The 26,459-nt window shown below is 38.4% G+C and overlaps 1 protein-coding gene across 1 annotated transcript in view; it reads left to right on the forward strand.

Moving 5' to 3' along the window:
• TARBP1 (tRNA guanosine 2 -O-methyltransferase TARBP1) overlaps window positions 1–26,459 on the forward strand; it is a 153,921-nt gene that overhangs the window by 81,020 nt on the left and 46,442 nt on the right. Inside the window, exons 13-19 of the mRNA XM_075532289.1 lie at window positions 631–728; window positions 14,532–14,693; window positions 15,254–15,441; window positions 16,008–16,269; window positions 16,369–16,557; window positions 20,124–20,314; window positions 20,471–20,542. Coding sequence (XP_075388404.1) covers window positions 631–728; window positions 14,532–14,693; window positions 15,254–15,441; window positions 16,008–16,269; window positions 16,369–16,557; window positions 20,124–20,314; window positions 20,471–20,542 — 1,162 coding nt within the window. The remainder of the gene's footprint in view (window positions 1–630; window positions 729–14,531; window positions 14,694–15,253; window positions 15,442–16,007; window positions 16,270–16,368; window positions 16,558–20,123; window positions 20,315–20,470; window positions 20,543–26,459) is intronic.

Genomic DNA, 26,459 nt, shown 5'->3' on the forward strand with positions numbered 1-26,459 from the left:
TGCCAACATAGCAGACTGTATGAATGTCAGACTCAAATGGGTGTTGGCAGTCCATTTTAGCTCATTAGTACTTAGGATATGGATCTTTATGGGTTCCATTTATGTTGACGACATACAGATTTCCTAGATTCATACTTTATACATTCTACATTCCAATTATTAATGGGTGGTTGTAGCTGTTTCTTCTCACATTGAATCATAATTCTGAAGGCTGTACTCCATTTATAATTGAGGTTGACTTTGTGAGTAGACAGCTGGACCAGGGTCACACTGTAAATGCCTTCCAGCCGGCAGGGCTCATCTTTTGGCAATCTATCAGACACATGTTCTACTGTTAGTGTTTTCACTGGACAGTTTATTATTTTGAAGTGGATCACCGAGTCCTCCCTAGTCAGCTGTGCTAAAAACTGCCCACCATGGATGTCTCTGCTGGTATTAAAGTACCAGTGGTGTAACAGGGACATAACTTCCAGCATCACAGCAACATGTAAGCCTCCATAGCACAACAAATTGGCAGAGGACTGGTGGATGCTTCATGGAATTGTGTTTTATTCACATAGCTATTGTGTTTTTTAGTATCCAGGAGCTCGTTTTTATTATTTTCATTTTCACACTTTTCTTTCCATACAGATGAAGTATTTAATCTTCTTCAGAATTTTGTCATGTCTGCTACCGAGAGCATTTCCGAATTTCTTCTCAGAAGACTTACTATGAATGAACTAAGTACGGTAAGTTTTAATTGAAATGCCTTTTTCTGTTCACCAGTATTTGAATAATTACTGATTAGCAGACATTGTTTTAATTTGAAAAGAAAATTATTTTAATGTGATATTTTTTCAAGAGGAATCCTTAAGAAGCAAAAGAAGTACACCCTTTTTGAAGTTGCAGAACAAATATAATCCCATGTGCATTTTATTAATAGGTTCAGCTTTTCTGAGCCTTAGTTTTCTCATATGTAAAGTGGAGACAACAAAGTCTTTATAAAGATTTTAGATGCTTATTTGAGATAATGTTCTTAGAAACATTTCATTAATTTTCCAATTTTTACAAATTTGGGAAGCCCCTTCATACAGAGATTGGACCCAATATACAGAGATTCTGATTTGATAAGTTTGAGGTGGGTATTTGTAGCAATATATATTTCATTTTAAAGCTGCATAAATGATTCTGAAATATATGTGGGGTTGAAATCAGTAGGTCTGAACTACAGAGAAATAACCTATCTGTCTAGCTCTCTCTCTGTAGATATTATTTATTTCATTGAGAATCTGTAAGGACAATGCTGAAGCAAGTCGAATGATTACAATTTTTTTTAAATGAGGAAATATATTTAATAACTTCTATTAGAATACACTAAGGATCCCTGGTAGCATAGTGGCTATGCATTGGGCAACAAACTGCATGGTAAGCAGTTCGAAAACACCATCTCTTCCAATGGAGGAAAATCGGGCTTTCTATTCCCATAACGATTACAATTACAGTCTCGGAAACCCACGGGGGCAGTTCTTCCTATCCTATAGGGTCACTGTGAGTTGGCATTGACGCTATGGCAATGAGTTACTTGAATACATTGGTGGGGGTGGGGGGGCGGGGAGGCGGGGAAACATGGCAGCATAGCAGAAGGCTCTGTAAAACCGTCTTCAAACAAAACTTCAGAAATAGTGACGACAGCTCTGTTATCTAAGTTCTAAACCTTCCCCGAAGAACAGAAACCTCTACCATTTACAGTCTGGGCCTTCAGAGAGAGGAACCACCACAAAGAACCCCCCAAAAGGCCACAGATTTTGTGCTGCCCCCATGGGACATAAGGGAGCTGCTAACCCTTGGCGCTCACTGGAGCTGCCCTTCTCCCTCAGCAGAGGAGAGAGGAAAAGGTGAGGTGTGATACACTATCTCCACACTCACCCCAGCACTAACCATACTAGTACTTCTTTACCAACATACTTCTAGATGGTGGAGTGGGAGTCAAGTTCATGCTGGTGGGGGGGCAGGGGGGCTTGAGATCAGGCAGGAAAATTCACAGGTCCCTTGCCACCTTATAGTTGGAAGAGTCCCAGCCCACACTCACTGCATTCTGGAAAATAGAAGTGATTTAGGTTGGCTGGTGGTTGACTCAACACCAGCTGGCGCTCTTGGGACTAGACTATAACAACCCTGGGGGAGTGCAAGATTAGGTGAAGCTGTTTCAGGGGAGATTAGCATAGGAGTTTGAAACATCTCCTTGTGGACTTAGAATTCAAAGACACACTGCGTTCCTCACTGTCAGAGGGAATTAATTGCGAGAGACCCTGTACCCTCTGGTGTACAGATGAATACAGGTAGGCAGGTGAGCAGTATCTTAGATACTCTCTTCTTTCCCCTTTCATGCCAGTTATACTGATCATTTGGCCTATACTCCCTGAAAGCTCAGGAGCCAACTTTAAGACCAAACCAGGGTGTTGATGGAGGCAGTGTTTATGGTAACTTTTTTTCAGTCAGTCCCTTGGGATAGATTATTACTATACAACTTGTCCACCCTTGACTCTTCAAGATCTTCACCACATGTGCAGGGAATGTTGTACATTGTACATTCCAGGGGCAAATCTAAAAACATCAAGTCTTGAAAACGGCAGCCAATCCCTGTACACTTGTGAAAACAGGAGAAAATGGCAAACGTGAGTGGAATATATGCAGACTTTACAAACGGAAGAGGTCTTGGAAGAAGAGAAGGCTTTAGATCATCCTATAAAGAAGTTTAGGAGAATGATTTTCATCTTTTAAATGAATGGAAGGAAACCATGACAGAAATACAAAAATAACACAAGATAGAGGAGCTCAGGAAAGCACTACAAGAGCAAGCTGACAAAATAACAACTTGGAATAATAATATAGCTCCAAATAGAAAATCAAAGGGCATGCACTAAAATACTGGAAATGGATAATATTTTGAAAGATTGAGACAAAAGAATTGAAACAATGGATACATGAATTAGTGATCATGAAGACAAATCTCTTAAGACCAAAATAAAGATCCAACTATTAGAGACATTAAATATATATGAAATCTCAGAATTCTTTCAGAAACTGTCAAAAGGAGCAAGTTCCATTTGATAAACATTCTAGAATAGAAAGAATAAAAACCAGAGAAATGGGGGGCTGGCCCCAACCCCAACTATTAAGGGGACATCTGCCCCTCCCCTCAGAAGAAATTATATCAAAGGACGGCACTGAATCTACAGCTCTGGAAAAGGGACATATCTGATCAGAGCACACGGGAGCAGATGAAAGGGGAGGAGGGGAGAGTGGAGCATATCATGGCCCACCAGGCCAGGAGGTCGATGTTCCCAATTAGAACACCCAGTCGACAGAGAAGATCATATGGCCGGCCCCATGCTGAGACGTGACGACCCTCACAGAGACAGTGAGGGAATTGCACCCGATCAGATATGTCACACCGAGGCAAAACATTAAGGGGGTGCAACAGAACAGCAAGGGAATGGAGTGGTGAGGTCCCCAGGGAAAGCTGAAGGTGGACTTTCGGGCCAGGGCATGGTGCCCCAACAGACTAGACTGGAAAACACTCCTAAAGGCCAACAAACAATCCTTGAACTAACTATAAGCTTTTCTTTCGTTTTGTTTTGTTTTTGTCATTGATTTGTTGTTTTGTTGTATGTTGTTGCTTGGTTGTGCTCTGTCTTGTTTTTGTGCATGTTACTATCTCCGCAGGTCTGTCTAAATAAGATAGGCTGGATGAACAATCGGAGGAGAAAACAATGGGACTGATAGTTCCGTGGGGACATGGAAGATGGGGAGGTGGAGGTAAAGGTAGTGGTGTTAATAAACCCAGGGACAAGGGAACAACAAGCGATCCAAATTGGTGGTGAGAAGAGTGTGGGAGGCCTGGTTGGGCATGATCAAGGGCAACATAAATAAGAGGAATTGCTGAAACCCTGGGGGGGACTGAGCATGATAGTGGGACAGGAGGGAAGTCAAAGGAAATAGAGGAAAGAGAGGGGAGGCAGAGGGCATTTATAGAGGTCTAGATAAAGACATATATATGCAAATATATTTGTACATGGGGGTGGGGAAATAGATCTATATGCATATATTTATAAGGTTAGTATTAAGACAGCAGAGGGACATTGGACCTCCACTCAAGTACTCCTTCAATGCAATACTATTACATTGGCATTCTATGATGCTCACCTTCCCGACACAACCGTTGAAGACAAAGTGGGTGAACAACTAAATGTGAAGAAAGCTGATGGTGTCCGGCTATCAAAAGAGATAGTGCCTGGGTCTTAAAGGCTTGAAGGTAAACAAGCAGCCATCTGGCACAGAAGCAAACCCCACATGGAAGAAGCACACCAGCCTATATAGTCAAGAGGTGCTGAAGGGATCAGTTATCAGGCATCAAAGAACCAAAAAATCGTATTTTGTGCTCACCTCCCTGATATGATTGCTGAAGACAAATGGGTGCATAAGCAAATTTGAAGAAAACTGATGGTGCCTGGCTATCAAAAGATAAAGCATCTGGGGCCTTAAAGGCTTGAAGGTAAACAAGCGACCATCTAGCTCAGAAGCAACAAAGCCCACATGGAAGAAGACCACCAACCTGTGCAGTCACAAGGTGTCAAGGGATTAGGTATCAGGCATCATCAGAACAAAAATCTTACCATAGTGAAAGAGCAGGGGAGTACGGAGTGGAGACCCAAAACCCATTTGTGGGCCACTGGACATCCCTTTACAGAAGGGTCTTGGGAGGAGGCGAGACAAGTAGGTGCAATGTAGCAACGATCAAAAATATATCTTCCCTCTAGTTTCTAAATGCTTCCTTCCCACCACACTCCCACTGTCATGATGCGAACCTCACCTTACAAGCATGACTAGACCAGAGGAGGTATACCGGTACAGATGAGAACTGGAAACATAGGGAACCCAGAGCGGATGATTCCCTCAGTACCAGTGGAGTGAGTGGCGATACTGGGAGGACATAGGGAGGGTGGGTTGGAAAGGGGGAACCTATTTCAAGGATCTACATGTGACCTCCTCCCTGGGGGACATACAACAGAAAAGGGGGAAGGGAGACGTGGGACAGAGCCAGATATGACAAAATAATTTATAAATTATCAGGTGTTCATGAAGGGGGGGATAGTGGAGAGGGAGGGGAAAAATGACATGAACTTAAAAACCACTGAGTAACTGCAGAAATAAAGAGCACATCTTAAAAAGTCCTTGAAACAAGTAGATAAGGGAGCAACAAGTTATCCAAAATTAGTGGCAAGGAGGGTGTGTGAGGCCTGGTAGGGATTCAGCATGGGCAATGTAACCAAGAGATTACTGAAACGCAAATGAAGGCTGAACATGATAGTGGGACATGAGGAAAGTAAAAGGAAATAGAGGAAAGAACTAGGAGACAAAGGGTATTTATAGAGGTTTAAATACAGGCATGTACATATGTAAGTATATATAGGATAGTGGGGAAATAGATCTATGTGCATATATTTATAGGTATGGTATTAAGGCAGCACATGGACATTGGACCTCCACTCAAGTATTCCCTCAATGCAAGAACACTTTGTTCTATTAAACTGACTTTCCATGATGCTTGCCTTCCCCACACGATCACTGAAGACAAATGTGTGCATAAGCTAAGCAAATGTGAAGAAAGTTGATGGTGCCTGGCTATCAAAAGATATAGCATCTAGAGAGACAAACCAGATTGCTAGTAATTATATATAAATATATTTATAAAGATATATATAAAAGAAATGAACTGTTAAATTATATACAGATAGATAATACAAGAAATTAACAGTTAAATTATAAAGCAGTGAGACTAGCAGTCCTTTAAGGCTTGAGAGCGGCCAGTCCCTGTCTGTAGAGAGCTGGGCTATATATATATCCAGGCAGCAAACAGCAAGGCTGGTCCCCAACTGTCATCAACTGTCAGTCCCCAGCTCCAGAGACGAACATTCCAATCATGTGGGCTTCAAGGGACCTCACCTTACAGCGACACAGTCCACAGGCTAGGCATCCCACAGGTAGTGTACCCCTTTAAACTGAGGCACAGAACAACCAAGGTGAGGCTCACCGAGCCATTTATCCCTCTGCCCTTCAGTTAATCCTACTTGTGTTTATTGGCCAGGCTGGCACAGTAAACTATAGCAAGACCCAAATCCCATCTGTAGGCAACTGGACATCCCCTTACAGAAGGGTCGCAGGGAGAAGACGAACCAGTCGTGCTGGGTAGCAATGATGAAATACACAACTTTCCTCTAGTTCTTAAATGCTTCCTCGTCACCCTTCCCCCCCCCCCCCCCCCCCCCCCCCGTCCATCATGATCTCAATTCTACCTTACAAATCTGGCTTTACTGGAGGATGTACATTGGTACAGATAGGAACTGGAAACATGGAATCCAGGGCAGATGATCCCTTCAGGACCAGTGGTAAGAATGGTGATACCAGGAGGGTGGAGGGAAGGTGGGATAGAACGGGGGAACTGATCACAAGGATCTACATATAACCCCCTCCCTGGGGGGCAGACAACAGAAAAGTGGGTAAAGGGAGACATCAGACTAAGATTTGACAAAATTTATAAATTATCAAGGGTTCCTGAGGGGGAGTGGGCATCGGGGAGGGAGGGAAAAAAATGAGTAGAAATCAAATGTTTTGAGAATGAGGGGAACAGATGTACAAATGTGCTTGACACAATGGATGTATGGATTGTGATGAATTGTACGAGCCCCCAATAAAATGATTAAATATGGGAGGGAAATTAAGTACCTTAACATAAGACCTACAACATTTTGAACAAAACAGCAACACAAATCCTCATATACTAGAAGCAAAGAAAGATTAGAGCGGAAATGAATCAAGTTTTTTAATTTTATTGAGGGCTCGTACAACTCCTCACAATCCATATATTGTGTAAAGCACATTTGTACATTCATTACCCTCATTCTCAAAACATTTGCTCCACTTAAGCCCCTGGCATCAGCTCTTCATTTTCCCCCTCCCTCATAAACCCTTGATAATTTATTATTTTATCCTATCTTACACTGTCTGACATCTCCCTTCACCTACTTTTCTATTGTCCATCCCCCAGGGAGGAGGTTATATGTAGATCCCTGTAATTGGTTCTCCTTTTCTACCCCACTCTCCTTCGACCCTCCTGGTATTGCCAATCTCACCACTGGTCTTGAAGAAAAGGAAGTAAATTGAAACTGAAGTGTTTTGTGTGACATACATGCTAAGTTCATGCTAAAAACAAAATAGTTATGTACCTTTGTTTCATAAGTAGAAAACATGTTGAAATGTGAAAACTATCAGATTTTTACTGAAAGTTGAAAGGCAAGGAAATTCAAAGAAAAATATTGAGATCAGAAACATTTTTCTTTAGTTTCTTTAAATTCTTATCAAGAAATTGTTAGTAATCCTTAATAGTTAATAGCTTGCCTAACAACACACATAATTTCCAAGAAGATATTTGATAGAGCAGGTATTTAATACAGTGTTTGTGCATATATTTGTTGTAATATCACCTCATTATCATGATTATATTTACCTTTTTATGAAAAATTTCACACGTATACTTTAGAAATATAATGAGCCCATACATATACCCGTCCTATAACATACACATTTTGGGGTCTTTGAAATTTGAGGATATTAATAAGAAAGTAAACGCACGTAATCACACAGGCTGGTGTGTTCTTCCATGTGGGCTTTGTTGCTTCTGAGCTAGATGGCTGGCGGATTATACCTTCAGGACCAGGGGGGTGAGGGGCGATACTGGGAGGGTAGAGGGTGAGAGGGTTGGAAAGAGGGAACCAATTACATGTGACCTCCTCTTTGGGGGACGGACAACAGAAAAGGGGGTGAAGGGAGTCGCCGGACAGGACAAGATATGAGAAAATAATTTATAAATTATCAAGGGCTCATGGGGGAGTAGGAAATAGGAGGGAGGGGGGAAAAGAGGACTTGATGCAGGGGGCTTAAGTGGAGAGCAAATGCTTTGAAAGTGATTAGGGCAAAGAATGTACAGATGTGCTTTATACAATTGTATGTACGGATTGTGATAAGATTTGTATGAGCCCCTAATAAAATGTTTATATATATATATATATATATCTCAACAAAACAAAAAAAAGGTGAAAGCATAATGTTTAAAATCTTTCATTTTACTCCACGTTATTAGTGCTCTTTGGAGGAAAATAATCCTGATTTATAGCACCTACCTATTTCCATGGCAAGTTGGAAGGAAAGATAGGAATAGCTCTTGGATTTACAGTGTTACTAGTTCCAGCACACTGCTTTTCTCATATCACAGAGGAAATGCTACCTGGAATGTCCTTGGTTGTAGGTTACCACATGTGTACACTTACCCTATTGACTCACCCACACGAATCTCTTTTCCTTTCCTTTTGCAACAGAGTAAAGCAATCAGGATTCCATTCTCTTCTATCTCTCCAGTACCTTTTGATTATCCTTTTTTGTATTTCTAACCTTTTTCTCCTGGATTATTTTCATGAGTGTTTTGATTTTAAGAGTCTGTCATTTTGAGAGAACATTCTTATTCCTATGTTCCATTCTAGCACCCCATTTCCATCTCTTAATCTATAAACAGTCTCCTTAATCCTACTTTTTATCCTGGCATCATGACAGAAATAAGTAATTTTTAAAAATTCAACAATATTCTGCTAGGAAATTAAATTAATCTTTTAAAGTCATCAGTGACTCCTTTGTTATCAACCTTGAACTTTTCTTTAGTTCCTGGCCACTGGACACTGATGATCATGTCATTTTTTAAATACTCTCCTTAATTTCTATGACATCTTTTATTGCCCTCCCACCATCTCTGGCTATCATTTTAATTTTTCTTTTGAAAGTTTATTCTGTAGTATCTATCCTTTAAAGTTAGATCTTTTAACGACTTATCCTGGCCTCCTCTTTTTCCCATCTTTACTTACGTTTAGGTGAGCTCATCCACTTCCCTAGCTGCCGTTGTTCCAGTGACACTCACATTTCTGTCTTCTCTTGGACCTGTCTGCTGAGCCTAAGAACTATTTATCCATTTGTTATTCAATACCTGGGGTTGAACTTCTCACATTGACCTCAGAATTATCCTACTCAAAACTGGACACCTTGTCATTAATCCTGTATACAGGCTCTTAGAGATCACTTCAAGAATTTTTTTCTTAGTGTATCACTTAACAAGTTTCTCCAGCCTGAAACACTCTGCACCTTTATCGCTCACTCACATAATTTAGGTTTAATCTGTCACTAAACCTTGCTAAACATCATTTCTGACTCATAGTGACCCTCTGCACAATAGGATGAAATCTGCTTAGCCTTGTGCCACCCTCTCCATGTTGGTGTTTGAGCCCATCATCGTAGCCACGATGCCAGGCCATCTGTTCAGGGTCTTCCTCTCGTTCACTGCCTGGCCACTCTACCAAACATGGTGCCTTCCACAGGGACTAGTTTCTTCGGAGATGTCCCAGATACGTGAGAGAGAAGGCTTGCCAACCTCACTTTCTAGGAGGATTCTGACTGTTCTTCCGAGCTGGGTTTGTGGCTCTGGCAGTCCATGGTACTTTGAGTATTCTTCACCGGCACTACAATTCAGTTGATGCATCAGCTCTTCAGTTTCCCTTATTCAGAGGCCCGCTTTAACATGCTTACGGGGCAATTGAAAATACCGTGCCTTGGGTTAGGCACATCTTAGTCCTTAAAGTGACTTCCTTACTCTTTAACACTTTGGTGTTTAATAGGTCTTGTGCAGCAGATTTTCCCAGTAAAATATGTTGCTTGAGTGCTGCTTCCATGATAGCGGATTGTGGATCCAAGCAAGATGAAATCCTTGACTACTTAAATATTTTCTGTTTGTCATGTTATCTATTGGTCCATTTGGGGGTTTCCATTTTTTTTTACATTGAATTGCAATCCCTGTTGAAGGCTATAATCCTTGATCTTCATGAGCAAGTTCTTCAAGTCCTCTTGCAGCAAACAAAGTTCTATCCTCTGCTTGTCAAAGATTGTTAATTAACCTCTCTCCAATCCTGATCCCTCGTTTTTCATCTAGTCCATTTTCTGATTATCTGTTTAGCATGCAAATTGACCAAGTATGTTGCTCTATTCAGATGACTACCTCTTGATCCATGTACTGGCTCCACATGAGCACAATGACATGTTCTGCAATTCTCTTCTCAGTGCTAGCCATAATTTATGAGCTGCACTAATTCCTTTGCATAGTGAATAAAACATAAACTCTTATGGTGTCAGTTCCAACTCTTAATAATCTTAAAAGATAGCGTATAACTGCCCCTGTAGCTTTCTGGATCTGCAAAGGTACATAGGAGAATTAAGCCTCACCCTTCTCGTGGCTGGTCGTTTAGAACGGACCTTCAGGTTAGGAGTACAGTGCATAACCTCTGTGCCACCTGGCCTACGTGTAAATAGAACACACGTAAGCATTTTTGTCGTCTCTGCTCTCAGTCTAGATCTGTCTGATGTCAGCAGTGATGTCCCTCGTTCCACTTCATTCTAATCCAGCTTGAATTTCACTCAGCTACCTGTTCATGCATGGCTGCATGTCCTGTTGAAAGATCCACAGCAAAATTGTCCTTTTATGTGATATTTAATGATACTGTTTGACAATTCCTGCATTCTGCTGGGCCACCTTTCTTCGAATGGTCACAAATACGGATTTCTTCCATTCAATTGGCCAGGGACCCATTTTCCAGATTTTTTTGGCTTAAGTGAACGAATGCTTCCAGTGCTTCATAGGCATGTTGAAACATTTTAATTGGTGATCTGTCAATTCCTGGAGTTTGTTGTTTGCAATGCCTTCAGTGCAGCTCAGACTTCTTCCTTCAGTACCATCGGATCTTGCTCAGATGCTGCTCCTCCTTGAACTGGTTGAATGTTTTAGTACGGTGACTCTGTTCCTCCATCATTCAGTATTTTGCCCATAGCATCTTTTAGTATGGCAACTCGAGGTGTGAATTTGTTTCTTCAGTTCTTTCAGCTTGTTACATGCCTAGTGTGTTCTTTTTGGTGTTCTAGCTTCAGATCTTTGCACATTTCAACACAGTACTTCACTTTGTCTTCCCGACCTGCCCTTTGAAATTTTCTGTTCAACTCTTTAATTTCATCGTTCCTTCCATTGGCTTTACCTGCCCTATAATCATGAGCAAGTTTAATTTCTTCTAATATCCTCTTCAGTCTTTTATTTAAATCCTGTCTTTTTAATGAAGCTACTTTTTCTTTTGTCAAATCTTCTTGATGTCATCCTACAGCTCATCAGGTCTTCTGTCATTAGCATTCAATGATTCATATTCATTCCTGAGATGTTCTGTTTATTCAGTCATATGGCTTTCATGATCTTGTTTTAATATTCTTCAACTTCAACTTGAACTTACATATTGATTGATGGTCTGTTCCACAGTCAGCCCCTGGCCTTATTTTGGCTGCTGATACTGGCTTCTCTGTTGTCTCTTCCCACAGATGTACTCATTTTGATTTTTGTATATTCCATCTGGGGAAGTCCACGTGTATAATTGTCATCTATGTTGTTGGAAAGGTAGTGTTTTTTTAATCAGTTTATTGGGGGCTCATACAACTCATCACAATCCATACATCCATTGTGTCGAGCACATTTGTACATTTGTTGCCATCATTCCCAAATCATTTGCTTTCTACTTGAGCCCTTGTTTTTTTTCCCCTCATGAACCCTTGATAATTTATAAATTATTTTTTCATGTCTTACACGGTCTGACGTCTCCCTTCACCCACTTTCCTGTTTTCCATCTCCCAGGGAGGGAGTTATATGTAGATCCTTGTGATCGGTTCCCCCTTTCTACCCCACCTTCCCTCCACCCTCTCTGTATTGCCACTCTCACCACTGGTCCAGAGGAGTTCATTTGCCCTGGATTCCCTGTCTTTCCAGTGCCTATATGTACCAGTGCACATCCTCTGGTCTAGCTGGATTTGTAAGGTAGAATTGGGATTGGGATCATAATAGTGGTGGGGAGAAGCATTAAAGAACTAGAAGAAAGTTGTATGTCTCATCATTGCTACACTGCAGCCTGACTGACTTGTCTCCTCCCCAGACCCTTCTGTAAGGGGATGTCCAGTTGTCTACAGATGGGTCTTAGGTCTCCACTCTGTACTGCCCCCCCCACCATTCACAATATGATTTTTTGTTCTTTTCTGCCTGATACCTGATCCCTTCGACACCTCGTGATCATACAGACTGGTGTGCTTCTTCCATGTAGACTTTGCTGATTCTGAGCTAGATGGCCGCTTGTTTATCTTCAAGCCTTTAAGACCCCAGTCACTATATCTTCTGATAGCCCGGCTCCAGCAGCTTTCTTCACCTCATTTGCTTATGAACCTGTTTTGTCTTCAGCAATCATGTCGAGAAGATGAGCATCACGGAATGCCAGTTTAATAGAACAAAGTGTTTTTGCATTGAGGGAGTACTTGAGTGGAGGCCCAATGTCCATCTGCTACCTTAATACTAAACCTATAAATATATGCAAATAGATCTATTTCCACATCCTCATATATAAATATATTTACATATGTACATGCCTTTATTTAGACCTCTATAAATGCCCTTTGCCTCCTAGTTCTTTCCTCTATTTCCTTGTACTTTCCTCTTGTCCCGCTATCATGCTCAGCCTTCATTTGGGTTTCAGTAATTCCGCTCAGTTACATTGCTCTTGATTAAGCCCTACCAGGCCTCCCACCCCTTCCTCACCACCAATTTTGGATCACTTGTTCCTTTGTCCATGGGTTTGTTAACACCACTTCCTGGAAAGGTATTTTCACTGAAGAAATTGTTGGTCTTACAAAGTTCCGTCATGATTTCCAGCTTCATTTCTATCATAAAGGCCATATTTTCCAACTACTTTTCCATCCAACGTTTGCATTACAATCAACAATAATTATAAATGAATCTTAAGTGCATGTTTGATCAATTTCAGTGAAAAGACTTGTATAATTCTTCAATTTCCTCATTACCTTTAGTGGGTGGTGTTAAGTTTGGATAATAGATGTATTGATTGGATTTCCTTGTATGCCTATGGATATTATTCACAGATGCCATTCATTCATAGTATTAGTCATAGATTATTAATGTTCATAGGTATTCATTCATTCACAGATGGCTGTTCTTTTTGACAGTGAATGTGAAGCCATTCCTCTAGAATTTATTAGCACCGTAGCAAACCATATGATTTTCTCATTCATAGTGGCCAACAGCAGCACATTTCTGCTCACTCGTGCCTAAGATACTGAGTGTTATATGTTTCATTTTTTATTTCTAATTTTTTAGAGTCATATCTCCTACATTCCACATTCTGATTATTGATAGATGTTTGCAGCTGATTCTTCTCGCTTTACTTTATCCATGTCATTATGATTGAGTCTAGTTTGAGAAGACAGCTCTTCCTTCATTGTCCTATTTTGACCCCTTTCAGCCTGAGGTGCTCATCTTCCATCATAAACGTTCATATCTAACAATGTTCTACTGTTCTGCATCAGGTTTTCAGTATATCTGAGAATGTTTCACTGCTCTTCCGAGGTTTGCAGTGGCTAATCATTCAGATGTGGTCAGCCTATTACTTCTTCCTAGTATATTGTTCTGGAATTTCCACTGAAACGTATTCACATTTAGTAGTCCTGTTTGTGTTTCAAATACCACACAGACCACTACCTTTCTGTCTTGTTTGTCGTACAGTGGTAACTTGTGCGTTGCTATGATTCAAGAAGCTCTGTCACCAGTCATTTTACCTTACATGTGCATTTTATGCTATCATCTTACAGAATGCCTGACATACAGTGATTCCTGCATTGATTAAATTGATTAAATTCATGAATTAAGTGCTTTTTAGTGCTAGAGGAGGCATTTTACTACAGTGATGGTAATTAAGGCCATTAAAGTAATTTAGCTATTAAGTTAAAGCTTTAATGTACTAACTCTCAATTCTTTCAAACAAACCATAATGGGCACTACTCATGGTTTCTGGATAAGGAATCCAAGTCTGAGAGGCGACACAGAGCTGGTGAGTGATAGAGCTACATAGAACTTGTTTCTTCCCCTAATTAGGTGTGGGACTTTGGGGAAAAGTTCTTACCGTCCAGAGTTAGTCTATTTATTAAGAAAATGAGACCATAATCTTCCATTTGAGAGCTGACAGTTATAAAAGACGGACGTGGTAACTGTTATTATTGTTGTTATTTTTGATGTGCTGGCAAAGATGGAATTGATAGAATATGGTTCTAGTGTCTCATTATATAGCCAGGCAATAGAGGATTAAATTGTGATAAAAGCGTGATAGCTGTGCTGAATGTGAAACCACTACAAACCCAGAGAAGGCTGCCCATAGTTCTGCAAAGGCTGATTATTACAGACTTCTGGAAGGAAATGACATTTCTCTCATAAATATCTTCTTTTAGTACTTACAGTAATTTATGCCTGCCTTTCACTCTCACATTCTATGAAAATCATGTACCCATAAATATTTTAATGCTTGTCTTAGGTTTCAGATCTGGATCGTTGCCGTTTATACCTAATGGTATTGACTGAGCTTATAAATCTCCATCTGAAAGTTGGGTTAAGAAGAGGTAGCCACATCTGGAAAGTGATTTCTTCTTTGAAAAATGCATCTATTCAACATCTGCAAGAGATGAACAATGGGCAGGTAATCAGCTAGGACTCAAGATTTTGTGATTAGCTGTGTATACCACATGTGGCATGCATGTTAAATTTCATGCACTGTTTTGATGTTATAATAGCTCTTACTGGCAGTTATACTTTGGTGATACTTGATTAGGATTGGGAATATTACATATTCCCAATATTTCATATTTCATAATATGAAAAGGATCCAAAAAGTTTGTGGTAAAATGGAATTAAAAGATAATGTTTTATACATATAAGTAGGGAAAAGATTGAACAATACTCAAGTAAATATAACTTTGGGGTCTGAGTATAACTAGTTTGTCATGTACTAGTTCTAGTAACCCAGTTTCCAAATGGAGAAAGAAAATTACCTGTTAAGTGTGAATTGTGAGTTTTTATTGCCACTTTCTTTCAGTCTTTCATCAGATATGTAGATAAGTGGTAAAACTCAATAACTTGTATCAAGCATCAGGCAGAAAGAGGGGAAAGAGGGCCATTTTCTATTGGTTGACAATTGGGGGTCCTTACCAGTTGAGAACAGATTATTTTAAATAAAAGATTGTTACATTTCCTTTTTAGGAACCAAAAATTGGTAGGCAGATTCAGAAAGTGGTTAGTATGGGTGCTTTGGCCATGGTGTGTAAGGCCATTGATCAGAATCCAGATCTGCAGCTTCAGTCACTGGATGCTGGGCCTATGGAGAGATTCCTGTCCTCTTTCCAGCTCAACCAGGCCTTACAGAAGCCTCACACAGTGGAGCAAACCAGGTACGTTCAAATATGGCATGTAGGTGAAAGATGTCTTGCTTTTTCCTTAATTGCTTATTTTTTTTTAAAGTACACCTTTATTTAGACTTTAAAGTAATTAGCAGCTACTCAACATTGCTTATAGGAGAAAGGTGGGGCTTTCTACTCCCATAAAGAATTACAGTCGTGGAAACCCACAGAGGCAGTTCTGCCCTGTCCGATAGGGTCATCATAAGTTCACATTGACTCGTGGCAGGGATTTTGATTTCGTTTGGTAACATTAGTTATAGCATTATGGAAGTTGGGTGAGAGTGTTCCATTTAAGATTGTAATGACTATCAGTCTCCTTTACCAGAAACTCATTAATTTTTTGCACTTAATTTTCAGTGAATTTTGTAATGTGACTAAAAATAAGAATTTTCACAGTAGTTAGAAATTTGTAATTTATGGAGTTTACTGATTTTTTTTGGTAGACGTTGCTAGTGATGTTTAACTCTGTATCTGTTTTTTCCCTGTTACAGTACTTGCAAAACATAATGTGCCAGTCTTGAGGGAGTATGGGATAGTGACCTTAGTTTTTGTTTCAGTTTTTTTAAAGAATCATCATCTTCCCAAGGATGGGGGAAAATAGTTGCACAGTATATCCATGATCAGTGGGTCTGCCTCTCTTTCCTACTGAAAAAATACCATGCCCTTATACCAACCACAGAATGTGAAATTTTGGAACCCTTTCTACCTGCTATTCAAATGCCAGTAAGGACTTTGCGATCTGCATTAGAAGCCCTCACGATTCTTCCTTCTAATCAAGTTTTACCTGTGTTCCAGAGCATGAAAATTTTGGTTCCCAAGGTAAGATACATTGAGATATAAATTGAAGAATAATTACAGAAGCAGAAATAAAATATATTAAGTTGAAAGTATGTATTTCTTTCTCTTGTTCTCTACCAGCTTCTGACTTCCTGTGAGTCACTCTGCATGGAGTCTTTTGACATGGCCTGGAAAATCACATCTTCTTTAAGCAACACTCAGCTTATATTCTGGTCTAATTTAAAAGCTTTCGTTCAGTTGGTGTTTGATAACCAAGTGCTTAGCATTGCTGCAAAAATCAAGGGACAGACATATTTCAAAATAAAAGAGGTAATTCCATTTCTTTTAACTTTTGTGAACTATAGTAAGCAAAGTAGAAAAGATTTATATTAGTAACTACATACTGAATATGTTTTTATGTGTTAAGCAAAACATATTTGTGAACATTCTTCAATGTCTTGAGCAAGGACAACAAATCTGTTGATGTAAAAGAGAAGGTATAGGGAGACTTCTGGTAAGATGGTCCAAAAGAGAGGTGGTCCAAATAGGTAGACACAAGACATGATAGACAAAATAAAACAGCTATGGGTGATAATCCTGAAGCCCTGAGCTTCAGAGGATAGAGAAGCAGATTGATACTGACTAACAGAAGAAGGTGAACAAGACCTCAAGAGAGGATATATAGGTTAATTGCCCTCTGGCTTGATGTGGTGTGGCCATCTTGAACTTTTACAAGCAGTCTTTGATCAAGACAGCAGTCTGGCACACCAGTGGCTGATAAGAAAGGCAAGATCTACCTTTGTTTTTTGCACCCTCCTCATACCAAAAGTATGGCCAGTCCCCACAAACACCAACCCAGTGATCTCTCTCCACCTGACCCTTAACCACCCACTCTACACAGCCCCTGCCCTGTCTTTCTGAGTATAGCATTATGCCTTGTGTATCAGGCTCAGGATGTACTTCCCCCACATTTAGAGACTCTTGAACTCTGCCTCATTAGACTAGCAGATAATGCAGTGCCAGGTTTCTAGCAAGAACTCCTGCCATAACCAGCTACCCTGCCCTCTGAGCCTGAAAGCACATTTCTGAGGACAAGCACCTTTACCCCAGCAACCATTAGCCAGTGTGACCTACTTCAGCATTAGGCATCCTGATCCTAGAAACACCCAGGCCAACAGGAACTCCAAATGGATTGAACATTCCCCTCTCACCACTCCTTCCATAACCTGCAAATGAAAGACTCTAGAAACTATACTAAAACTGCAAATAGAAATCCAGAAGATTAACACTAAAATTTCAACAGCTAATACATTGAAAAGGTGGTGAAGTGAATTAAATACATGGAAATTCAAACTAGTGAGCTAGAATAAAATATCTCAAAACTAATCTGCTAGAGAATCTAAAAGAAAAAGGAACAACAGCAAAGCCAATGGAAGGCTAAAATTTGTGTGGGACACTCTTAAAAGGAAAAACATGTGATTGGCATTCCAGAGCAAAAAGACACAAAGGCACAGAAAAAAGTTGTGGGAATGTTGGAAGAAAACATTCTTAACAGAGTCCAAGATTCAATTGTAGGAACTACTTGGGAAATAAGCATCCAGTGAACTAACTCTCTCCATAATTGAGGGATGGGACAAAAGGGGATATTAAACAGGGCATTCGAGAGGTGAGTATAGAAGATCAAGGGCATAAATCTGACTTGAACTGTTAAAACGTTGTCATTTGATTCACCCCTCTGACGCATGCTGGCTGAACCTGATCTGATTTTCAACGTTTTCTATGTTTTTTGTTTGGGTTTGTTTTTGTTTGTTCATATTGGGTGCATATCAGAGGTCTTATGTTATCAGAGATCACCATTTTGAAGTTGTTATATATTGTTGTTTTTTCTGGTATATGAAACTCAGGATTGATTAACCTGTAGGGTCAGCAAGTAGAACAAGGGTTTTGGGAGGCGAGGGGATGCAATGGTGGTAGTAGTGATGGTAAAGGGAGATGATGTCAAGGAGTCGAGAAAGAAAAAGAATGTTTGAAAATCATTGTAGTAGCAATTGTACAGCTTGGCTTGATGTGATTGAACTATGGAATGATATTAACCCCCAATTAATAAAAAATAATAATAATGAGATATACATTCAAGAAGCTGAATGAAACCCAAATAGGATATATACCAAAAGAAAATCACCAAGACATACAGGTAAATTTTTCAAAAACAATGAATATTTTAAAAAAGAAAAATTACCCAAAATGTAAAACAATAATATAAGTCTGATTGCTCAGCAGAAACCATGCAGGCAAAACGGAAATGGGATGGAATAAGTACAACTGAAAGAAAAATTGCTAACAATGGTGAAATTAGGACATTTCCAGATAAAGAGAAAATAAAGAGTTCTGTGGACAGAGACCCACGAGTGGCAAACTTTAATATACATGACAATAGCATGCACAAGTCAACCCAGATACAAAAGTATTGAAAGTAAAGCAAATCTACAAGCCTGAAAATAGGGAACTAGAGATAACAATAAGCAATTATGATAATTTCGAAGTGAAAAGAGGGAATAGTTGTGTACTTGGAGAACTCTCAAATGAATAGGGAGTCAAGTATATTTCAAGAATTTGAATCCAGGGAAAGGCAATATAAAATGAGAGGCTAGGGAGAAAAATAGAAGTAACAGAAGACACTGGAAGGAATGGTATGGATAGACACAGGCTGAATAATCAACCTTTTGAAATCAAGGGGGCATCATTTAGCCAAGGACAAACTCAGAAGTGATAGGATAAATTTGAAAAAGAAAGAGAAAGAAGGTATAAGCCAATAAATGGCCCATGAGCCATGCCTGACTCTCAAAACATTTGTCTTATACAATACATTGTACAATGCTTTAAATATGTTGCCAATACTTAATAATTGGGAAATCGGTGTGAAAATCTAGATTTCACCTTTTCTTGGAAATTTGGATAATCTAGGAGTACTACATGATAACGTTCTCTTGGATTGAGTAGAGTCTGGACCATATAGGTACAGTAAGCCTTTCCCATGGTCCCTACAATGATTTGCTTTTCTTTGACATAAAAGGTAAATCATGTTGGCAGTATTATTGCACCTTTGCTGTTGCTCTTATACAGAAAAATGTTGCTATATATGTATATATATGTAATCAGGTCTTTCTGATTTCTGGAGGAATTTAAATATGCAGCTATAGATGTAATAGGGAATGTAACATGATGTAATTGCTACTATGCTAAGAGGAAATCATATAGTCATCCCTTGTATAACCTGCTGTACCTATCAGTATTTTCTACCCCACAGAGACCTTTGGCAAAGGGAAGCTATTAGTGGGAAGCAGAGAAATCCTAAAAATCCTAAAATGTATGGGGTTGTTATTTTTTCTTTTAATTCTATTACTCTGTGCAATTGTTTTCTTGGAGAGTTTTGGTTAAGTACTATTGATAATATTTTGTTCCTTTTGTGCTATTGAGATATGGATAAATAGCATTCTGTTATTTATCATTGTGTAAAATTCTACTTAGAAGAATCCACCAATTGCTGTCAAGTTGATTCCAGCTCATAGTCGTGCTAGAGGGTGGAGTAGAACAGCTCCAGAGAGTTTCCAAGGCTATTAATCTTTATGAAAGCAGGCTGTCTTATCTCCCTTCACAGGGTATGTGAGGAGTGGTGAGACCGTGGAATGCTCAATCCAAGTGGAGTCCCTTTGTGCGGGGGATCTGAATTTGCCAATTTATCAGTTAGCAGCACGTCACTTAATTCATTGTGCTAACAAGTTGCATTTTAGGCTAATTTATAATTGTGTCAAAACTATTATTTGAGGGCATTCCAGTAACAGTTATTAACAATACCAACAAATAAATCAACTAAAATGAGTTTTATTTTATTCCAGATTATATACAAAATAATTGAAATGTCTGCTGTAAAAACTGGAGTCTTCAATACACTGATAAATTTTTGCTGCCAATCATGGATTGTTTCTTCTTCAAATATTTCCCAAAGCTCTTTATCAAATGCTAAAAATTACAGTGAACTTGTCCTTGAGGCTTGTATATTTGGACCTGTGTTTAGACGTGATCAAAGGTAAAAAGATGTCCTTTTATCAATCTGCAATACTAAGTAGATACTTGGATAAAATATCTCTAGAAAAATATAAAATATTGTATATTTTAACTTTGTGACTTTAATTTTTTTAATCTAACAAATGTCATTCTTTATCAATTGCTACATTATGGAAAGACTTATTCAGGATGTGCAGACCTTCATAGAAAAACTCGAGCATCAATGTGCAGCAAATGTTGTTATTGAAAAGTGAGTATTATTGCTTTTCTTATGTTAATTAAAAATGGGATAGTGAAAGCTTAATGTCAAATGAGTACATTTGTAAAGTTTTTGTAAAATTCAAATGCATACTGTAATATCTAAGATTTTAATTTGTAATTGTTTCAAGACTTTTAATTTTTAAAATATGTTAAAATAAAAAATAGAAATTTCTTTACCCGTACCTTTTTGTCAGATCCATCAATTTAGTAAAAGTTTATAAAGTTTTAATTTCTCAGTGTATGTTCAAGAAAAAAATCCATGTAATACTTTCAGGTTTTACCTTTTTCCTAGCGTTGATCATTAATTAGTACCCTTGATTCTTTCATCTTTTTTTCATTATAAAGTAAATTTTAATATTTAAGTTCACCTTCTAACATTTTAAAAGCCTGTATATTACATGCAAAAATTCAGAGTTTCATGGAACAAATTCTAAAATTTTAACCTCTACTATAAGATTTTTTAAAATCTTTAATGGTTTTACTGACACAGTGTAGTGTTTACACATTGGGCTGCAATCCTCAAAGTCAGCCATTGAAAGCTACCAGTATTAGCCACTCGTTGGAGGAAAGAAGGGGCTTCCTACACCCATAATGAGTTACAGTCTCGGAAACCCACAGGGGGACAGTTCTACCCTATCTATAGGGCGGCATGAGTCAGAATTAACTCTGGCAGTTTTTAAAAAATAATTCACATACACAATTCAGTAGTTTAAACATATTTAAAAGAATTAGATAACCACTATAATCAACTTATAAAACATTTTCTTCTTGTACTCATTGTTTTTAGCTTCTCGTTTCCTCCCCGCCTCTCCTGGCCTTACCCAAAGAAACTATTGATCCAGGTATTATCTCTATAATTTACGTCTACCTTGTATTAAAACAAAAGCCTCACCCACCAAAATTTATTTTACTTTCTACACTAAATCCCATAGTAGCTATTTTAGAAAAGATCATATTTTAGATAATAAAACAAGCATCAGTAAATTGAAAACATTGAGATAATACAAACCATCTTTTAACATCTTAATGTCATAAAGTTATAAATGAACAATAGAGCAATCAACCCCAAAAAATGAAGTACATGGAAATTAAACAGCACTTAAGAATGACTGGGCTATTAAAGAAATGAAAACACATTTAAGATTCCTTAAAACAAATGAGAAGGAAAATACAGCATATCAAAACTTTTAGGACACAACAAAAGCAGCAGTGCTCAGAGAACGAGTTATAGCAATAACTGCATATGTCAAAAGGCAGGAAGAATTAAACACCTTAACACATAAACTACAATGATTGGAGAAAAAAAAACCAGCGACACTAGAAAACAAATAATAAAGATCATGTCAGAAATGAGTGATCATGTCAGAAATGAGTGAATCAGAAAAATTTTAAAACTAGAAAAATCAAGACAAGAAGTTGGTTCTTTTAAAAGATTAACAAAATTGATAAACTACTAGAAAATCTAACGGGAAAATGAGAGAAAAAACAAATTCTACAAATAAGTGAAATGGATGCTATTACTTCAACAGCAAATGAAATTAATGACACACAGTATTATGAAAAACTGTACTTCAGTGGATTTGGAAATCTAGAATAAATTGATAAATGTTTAGAAATACATTATTTACCTCAATCACCACAGAATGATGTAGAAAATCTCAGCCCCCTAAAAAAGCTCCGTTAGGTGGAGTGAAGCTTTCATAGTCCACATTATTTTGCCAGGCGAGCATTGAGCAACTCGCTCCGAGTTAGTGTACCCTTCACCTGGGAAGGTTCTCTTTGGTCGGTGAATTTTTTTTGTGAAAGCAGTTTTGCTCGAACCTCGTTTTTGCATGCAGCTGTGAAATTTTGTTTACTTCTTGGGAAAAAAATGCTGCAGAAACTGTTGTGATGTAGAACACAGCTTACAAGGACAGAGCTATGGGGAAAAGTCAAGTGTACAAGTGGTTTTCTCTTTTCCAAAAAGGTGAAATGTTGATTGATGACAAACTCGTCTGGACATCTGTCAACTTCCTGAATGAATGAAAATGGGGATTTGGTGTAGTGCATTTGGATTTCTTTCCACCAGGTCAGACTGTTAATCAAGCTTTCTATTTAAAGGTTCTGAAAAGATTGGGTAACAGTGTGGGACAAAAAAGACCTGATTTGTGGCAGATGGGGGACTGGTTTTTTCACCACAACAATGCCATTTCAGTGTATCAGTTTTTGGCAAAAAAATGACATTCTTCTTTTGCCCCACACACATGACCTTGCTCCGGGTGACTTCTTTTTGTTTCCTCAAATGCAGAGGGACATGAAAGGACAGTGTTTTGGCTATGTATAAACAACATAGAGGTGAAGGGGAAAAAAATGAGGAGGTGCTGTTGCCATCTAAACAGATGAGTTTTTAAAATGTTTCCAAAAATGGTACCACAGATTTAATAAATATATATTAAGTGTAATGGAGAGTAATTTGAAGGTGGTAAGGTTGTTTTGTAAAAACATTTAAATGCATACATAGCTTTGGGAAAAAATACCATTTTTTTGTTTGTTTGGATTTTTTGGTAACCCCCGTCACAGAATAAGAAAAAATAGATCTACTCATTAAAAATACTTCCAACATAAAAAATGTTTGGGTCCACATGGTTTCACTGGGAATTATATCAAACATTTACAGAAAACTTAATACCAGTTTTAAATAAAATATTCCATAATATCTTAATCAAGATCTTCCAACAATGGTTACAGCAGTACCTTAACAGAGAACTAACTTCCCAATGTTAAGGCCTGGTTCAGAAGAGAACACGAAACAAGGGATATTGTTGGTGATGTCAGGTGACTCTTGGCTCTAAGCAGAGACTACTAGAAAGATGTTTACTTGCATTGCATTGACTGCAAATACATTTACTATATGGACCATAGTAAAATGGATAACCTTGAGAAGAATAGAAAATCCAGATCACTTCATTGTGTTAATGAGCAACTTCAAGAGGCAATTGTGCAGACAGAACAAGGGAATCCTCTCACCACTCTTGCTTAATCTGTCTCCTGAACAAATCATCTGAGAAGCCGACTTATGTGAAGCAGAGTGGCATTTTATTGGAGGAAGGCTTATTAACCATATACAGATGATACAACCTTGCTTGCTGAAAGTGAGGAGAAATTGAGGCACTTGCTGGTGAAGATCAAGGATTGTAGCTGTCAGTAGATTACAAATCAATGTAAAGAAGATCCAAACTCTCACAACTAGACCAATGATAGAGAAGAGGTTGACGCCATGTGTTTCTTGCTTGAATCCATAATCAGTGCTCATGAAAGCAGCAATCAAGAGATCAAAAGAATTGTTGCATTAGGTAAATCTGCACAAGATCTTTTTCGAGTATTGAAGAACAAGGGTTTTCCTTGGAGGAATAAGGTACACGTGGCCCAAGCCGTGATATTCTCCATTTGCCTCGTATGCATGTGAAAGATGGACATTGAATACAGAAGACCATAGAAGAATAGATGCATTTGAATTGTAGTGCTGGAGAAGAATATTAAAATTACCATGGACTGCTGAGGACAAAATGATCTGAGTTGGAAGAAGTATGGCCATAGTGCTCTTTATAAGCAAGTATGTCAAGACTTAACTCGTACATGCTTTGGACATATCAAGATCGAGAAGGATGTCGTTTGGTAAAGTGGAAGGACCACAATAAAAGAAGGCCCTCAATGAGATGGAGTGACACAGTGACTGCATGAATGGGCTCAGGCATAGGGACAATTGTGAGAATGGCACAGGACTATGCAGTGTTTTCTGTTGTGCATAGAATGGCTCGGAGCCAACTCAATGGCACCTGACAACAATGTTCTACTATACACAATAGACTACCAAATTTATTTTATGAAGCAGCTATAACTCTGATACCTACTCCAGGCAAAGATAGCACCAGAATGTAAAATTACAGTGAATATCTCTAGACGCCAAGATCTTCAATAAAATACTAGCCAACTTAATTCAACAAAGCATCAAAAAAAAAACAAACCTAACAATGCATCATGTCCTACTGGAATTCATACCAAGTATGCAAGAATGGCTTAATATTAGAGAAAACTATTGATGTAATTCACCACATAAAATAAATGAGAACAACCATATGATTACATATATCAATCTATGGAAAGCATTTGATAAAATTCAACATTCATTCCCAATGAAAAATATAATATTCTGAACATAATAAAAGTCATACATTTGAAACAGCCTGCGTATCACTTAATGGAGAGAGTGAACACATTTTTCTCTTTGAACAAGGACCATATGATGTTACTGTTTATCACTACTTTAATATGGTCCTGGAAGCTTTAAGTATAACTATAAAAGACATCAAAAAGACACGAAATCCACATGGACAAGAAAAAATGAAAACGCTATTCAAATAACAAAAAATCCTCCCAGGGGTTACAGACAACAGAAAGTGGGTGAAGGGACTCAATGGTTGATTTAAGACATGAAAAAGTAAATGAGGGTCATAAAGGGGGGAAGGAGGGAAATGAGCTGATGTCAAGGACTCAAGTAGAAAGACCATGTTTTGAGGAGGATGATGGCAACGTGTTCAAATGTGCTTGACAAAATGGATGTATGTATGGATTGTGATAAGAGCTGTAAGAGTCCCTAATAAAATTATTTTTTAAAAACTAGGAGATGACATAACCCTATATATAGAAAGATTCAATTCAAAAGTTACTCAAACTAATTGAAAATTTTGGTACTGTAGCAGGCTATAAATCAGTTGGATTCTTGCACATTAAAGATACCAAAAAGATCTAAAAAGGCCAATAACATTTATGATAGCTACACAAAAGATAAAGTATTCAGAAATAAATTTTACCACTACAAAACAGTAATCTACAAAACTCTCCTTCAAGAAACCAAAAGAAACTTATACAAATGGAACAAGCCACCATGTTTCTGAATAGACAGACTGAACATTGTGAAAATGTTACTATTACCAAAATACTGTACAAATTTATGTGCAAGTAGAATTAATGAACAAAGAAGGAAACGGAAGAAGATAGAAGAAGAGAGTATGAATGTGCAGAAAAGAAAACTCAGCAGACCAGGTCATGGCTTGCGTGTGGCTGCTGGAGTTCTGTTCCTATGGCAGAAGGCCGTGGGGCTGTGCTCACAGGGAAGGAGAAACAACTGGTTTTTTAAAAATAATCATGATTTTGGTGGGTTTGTGTGGTCTGAAAGAACTGCCTCTTTTTGCCTGGCAGGCTTGTGTTCACAGGAAGAGGAAGTGGGGACAAACCAGAAAAGAAGAACGAATGTATTAAAATAGGTCAAAAGCACAAACCTAAAGGGAAAAGACAAGTAAAATCAAGTTTAAAAAGCCCCCATTTGGGTGGGGATTCCTGTTCTGTCTGCTATTGTGTGCACTAGTCTGCCACATGGGGGAAAGAGGACTATGTGAGGGAAGGGCCACCAGAGAAGCAAGCAAGAAAGAACAAAATTGTAAAACCTGTTAGTTGTGCAGTTGAGGACATGTATAATCTCTGAATTCACTGCATTTTTTAAGCTTGCCAAAAGCTTTATAAAGGTTTTATATTTTCATATAACATTCAAAAATATATGTATTTATAATGAAGATAATAGTGATACTAATTTGATTTTGGGGCTATGACAATTAATAATTACTGTGTATATTTATCACAAATTAATACCTTGAGATCCTATGTTATAAAGCCATTCTTTAGTAAAGTGTACGTATTTTCATTGTTAACTATTTGAGTTTGTGTAAAGAGCTTGCATTTGCAGTAGATGTGTAAAAGGAAAATAGCAGTGAGATGCTTGATGCTGCTTTTCACCCTTGAGGTAACAGAGTAGCTGTCATTCGTTGAAGAATATTTCCATCTGCTGTGCATTGCTTCATGACTCAGGATCG

Source organism: Tenrec ecaudatus, chromosome 1 (assembly GCF_050624435.1).
Source record: "Tenrec ecaudatus isolate mTenEca1 chromosome 1, mTenEca1.hap1, whole genome shotgun sequence".
NCBI classification, from domain to species: Eukaryota; Metazoa; Chordata; class Mammalia; order Afrosoricida; family Tenrecidae; genus Tenrec; species Tenrec ecaudatus.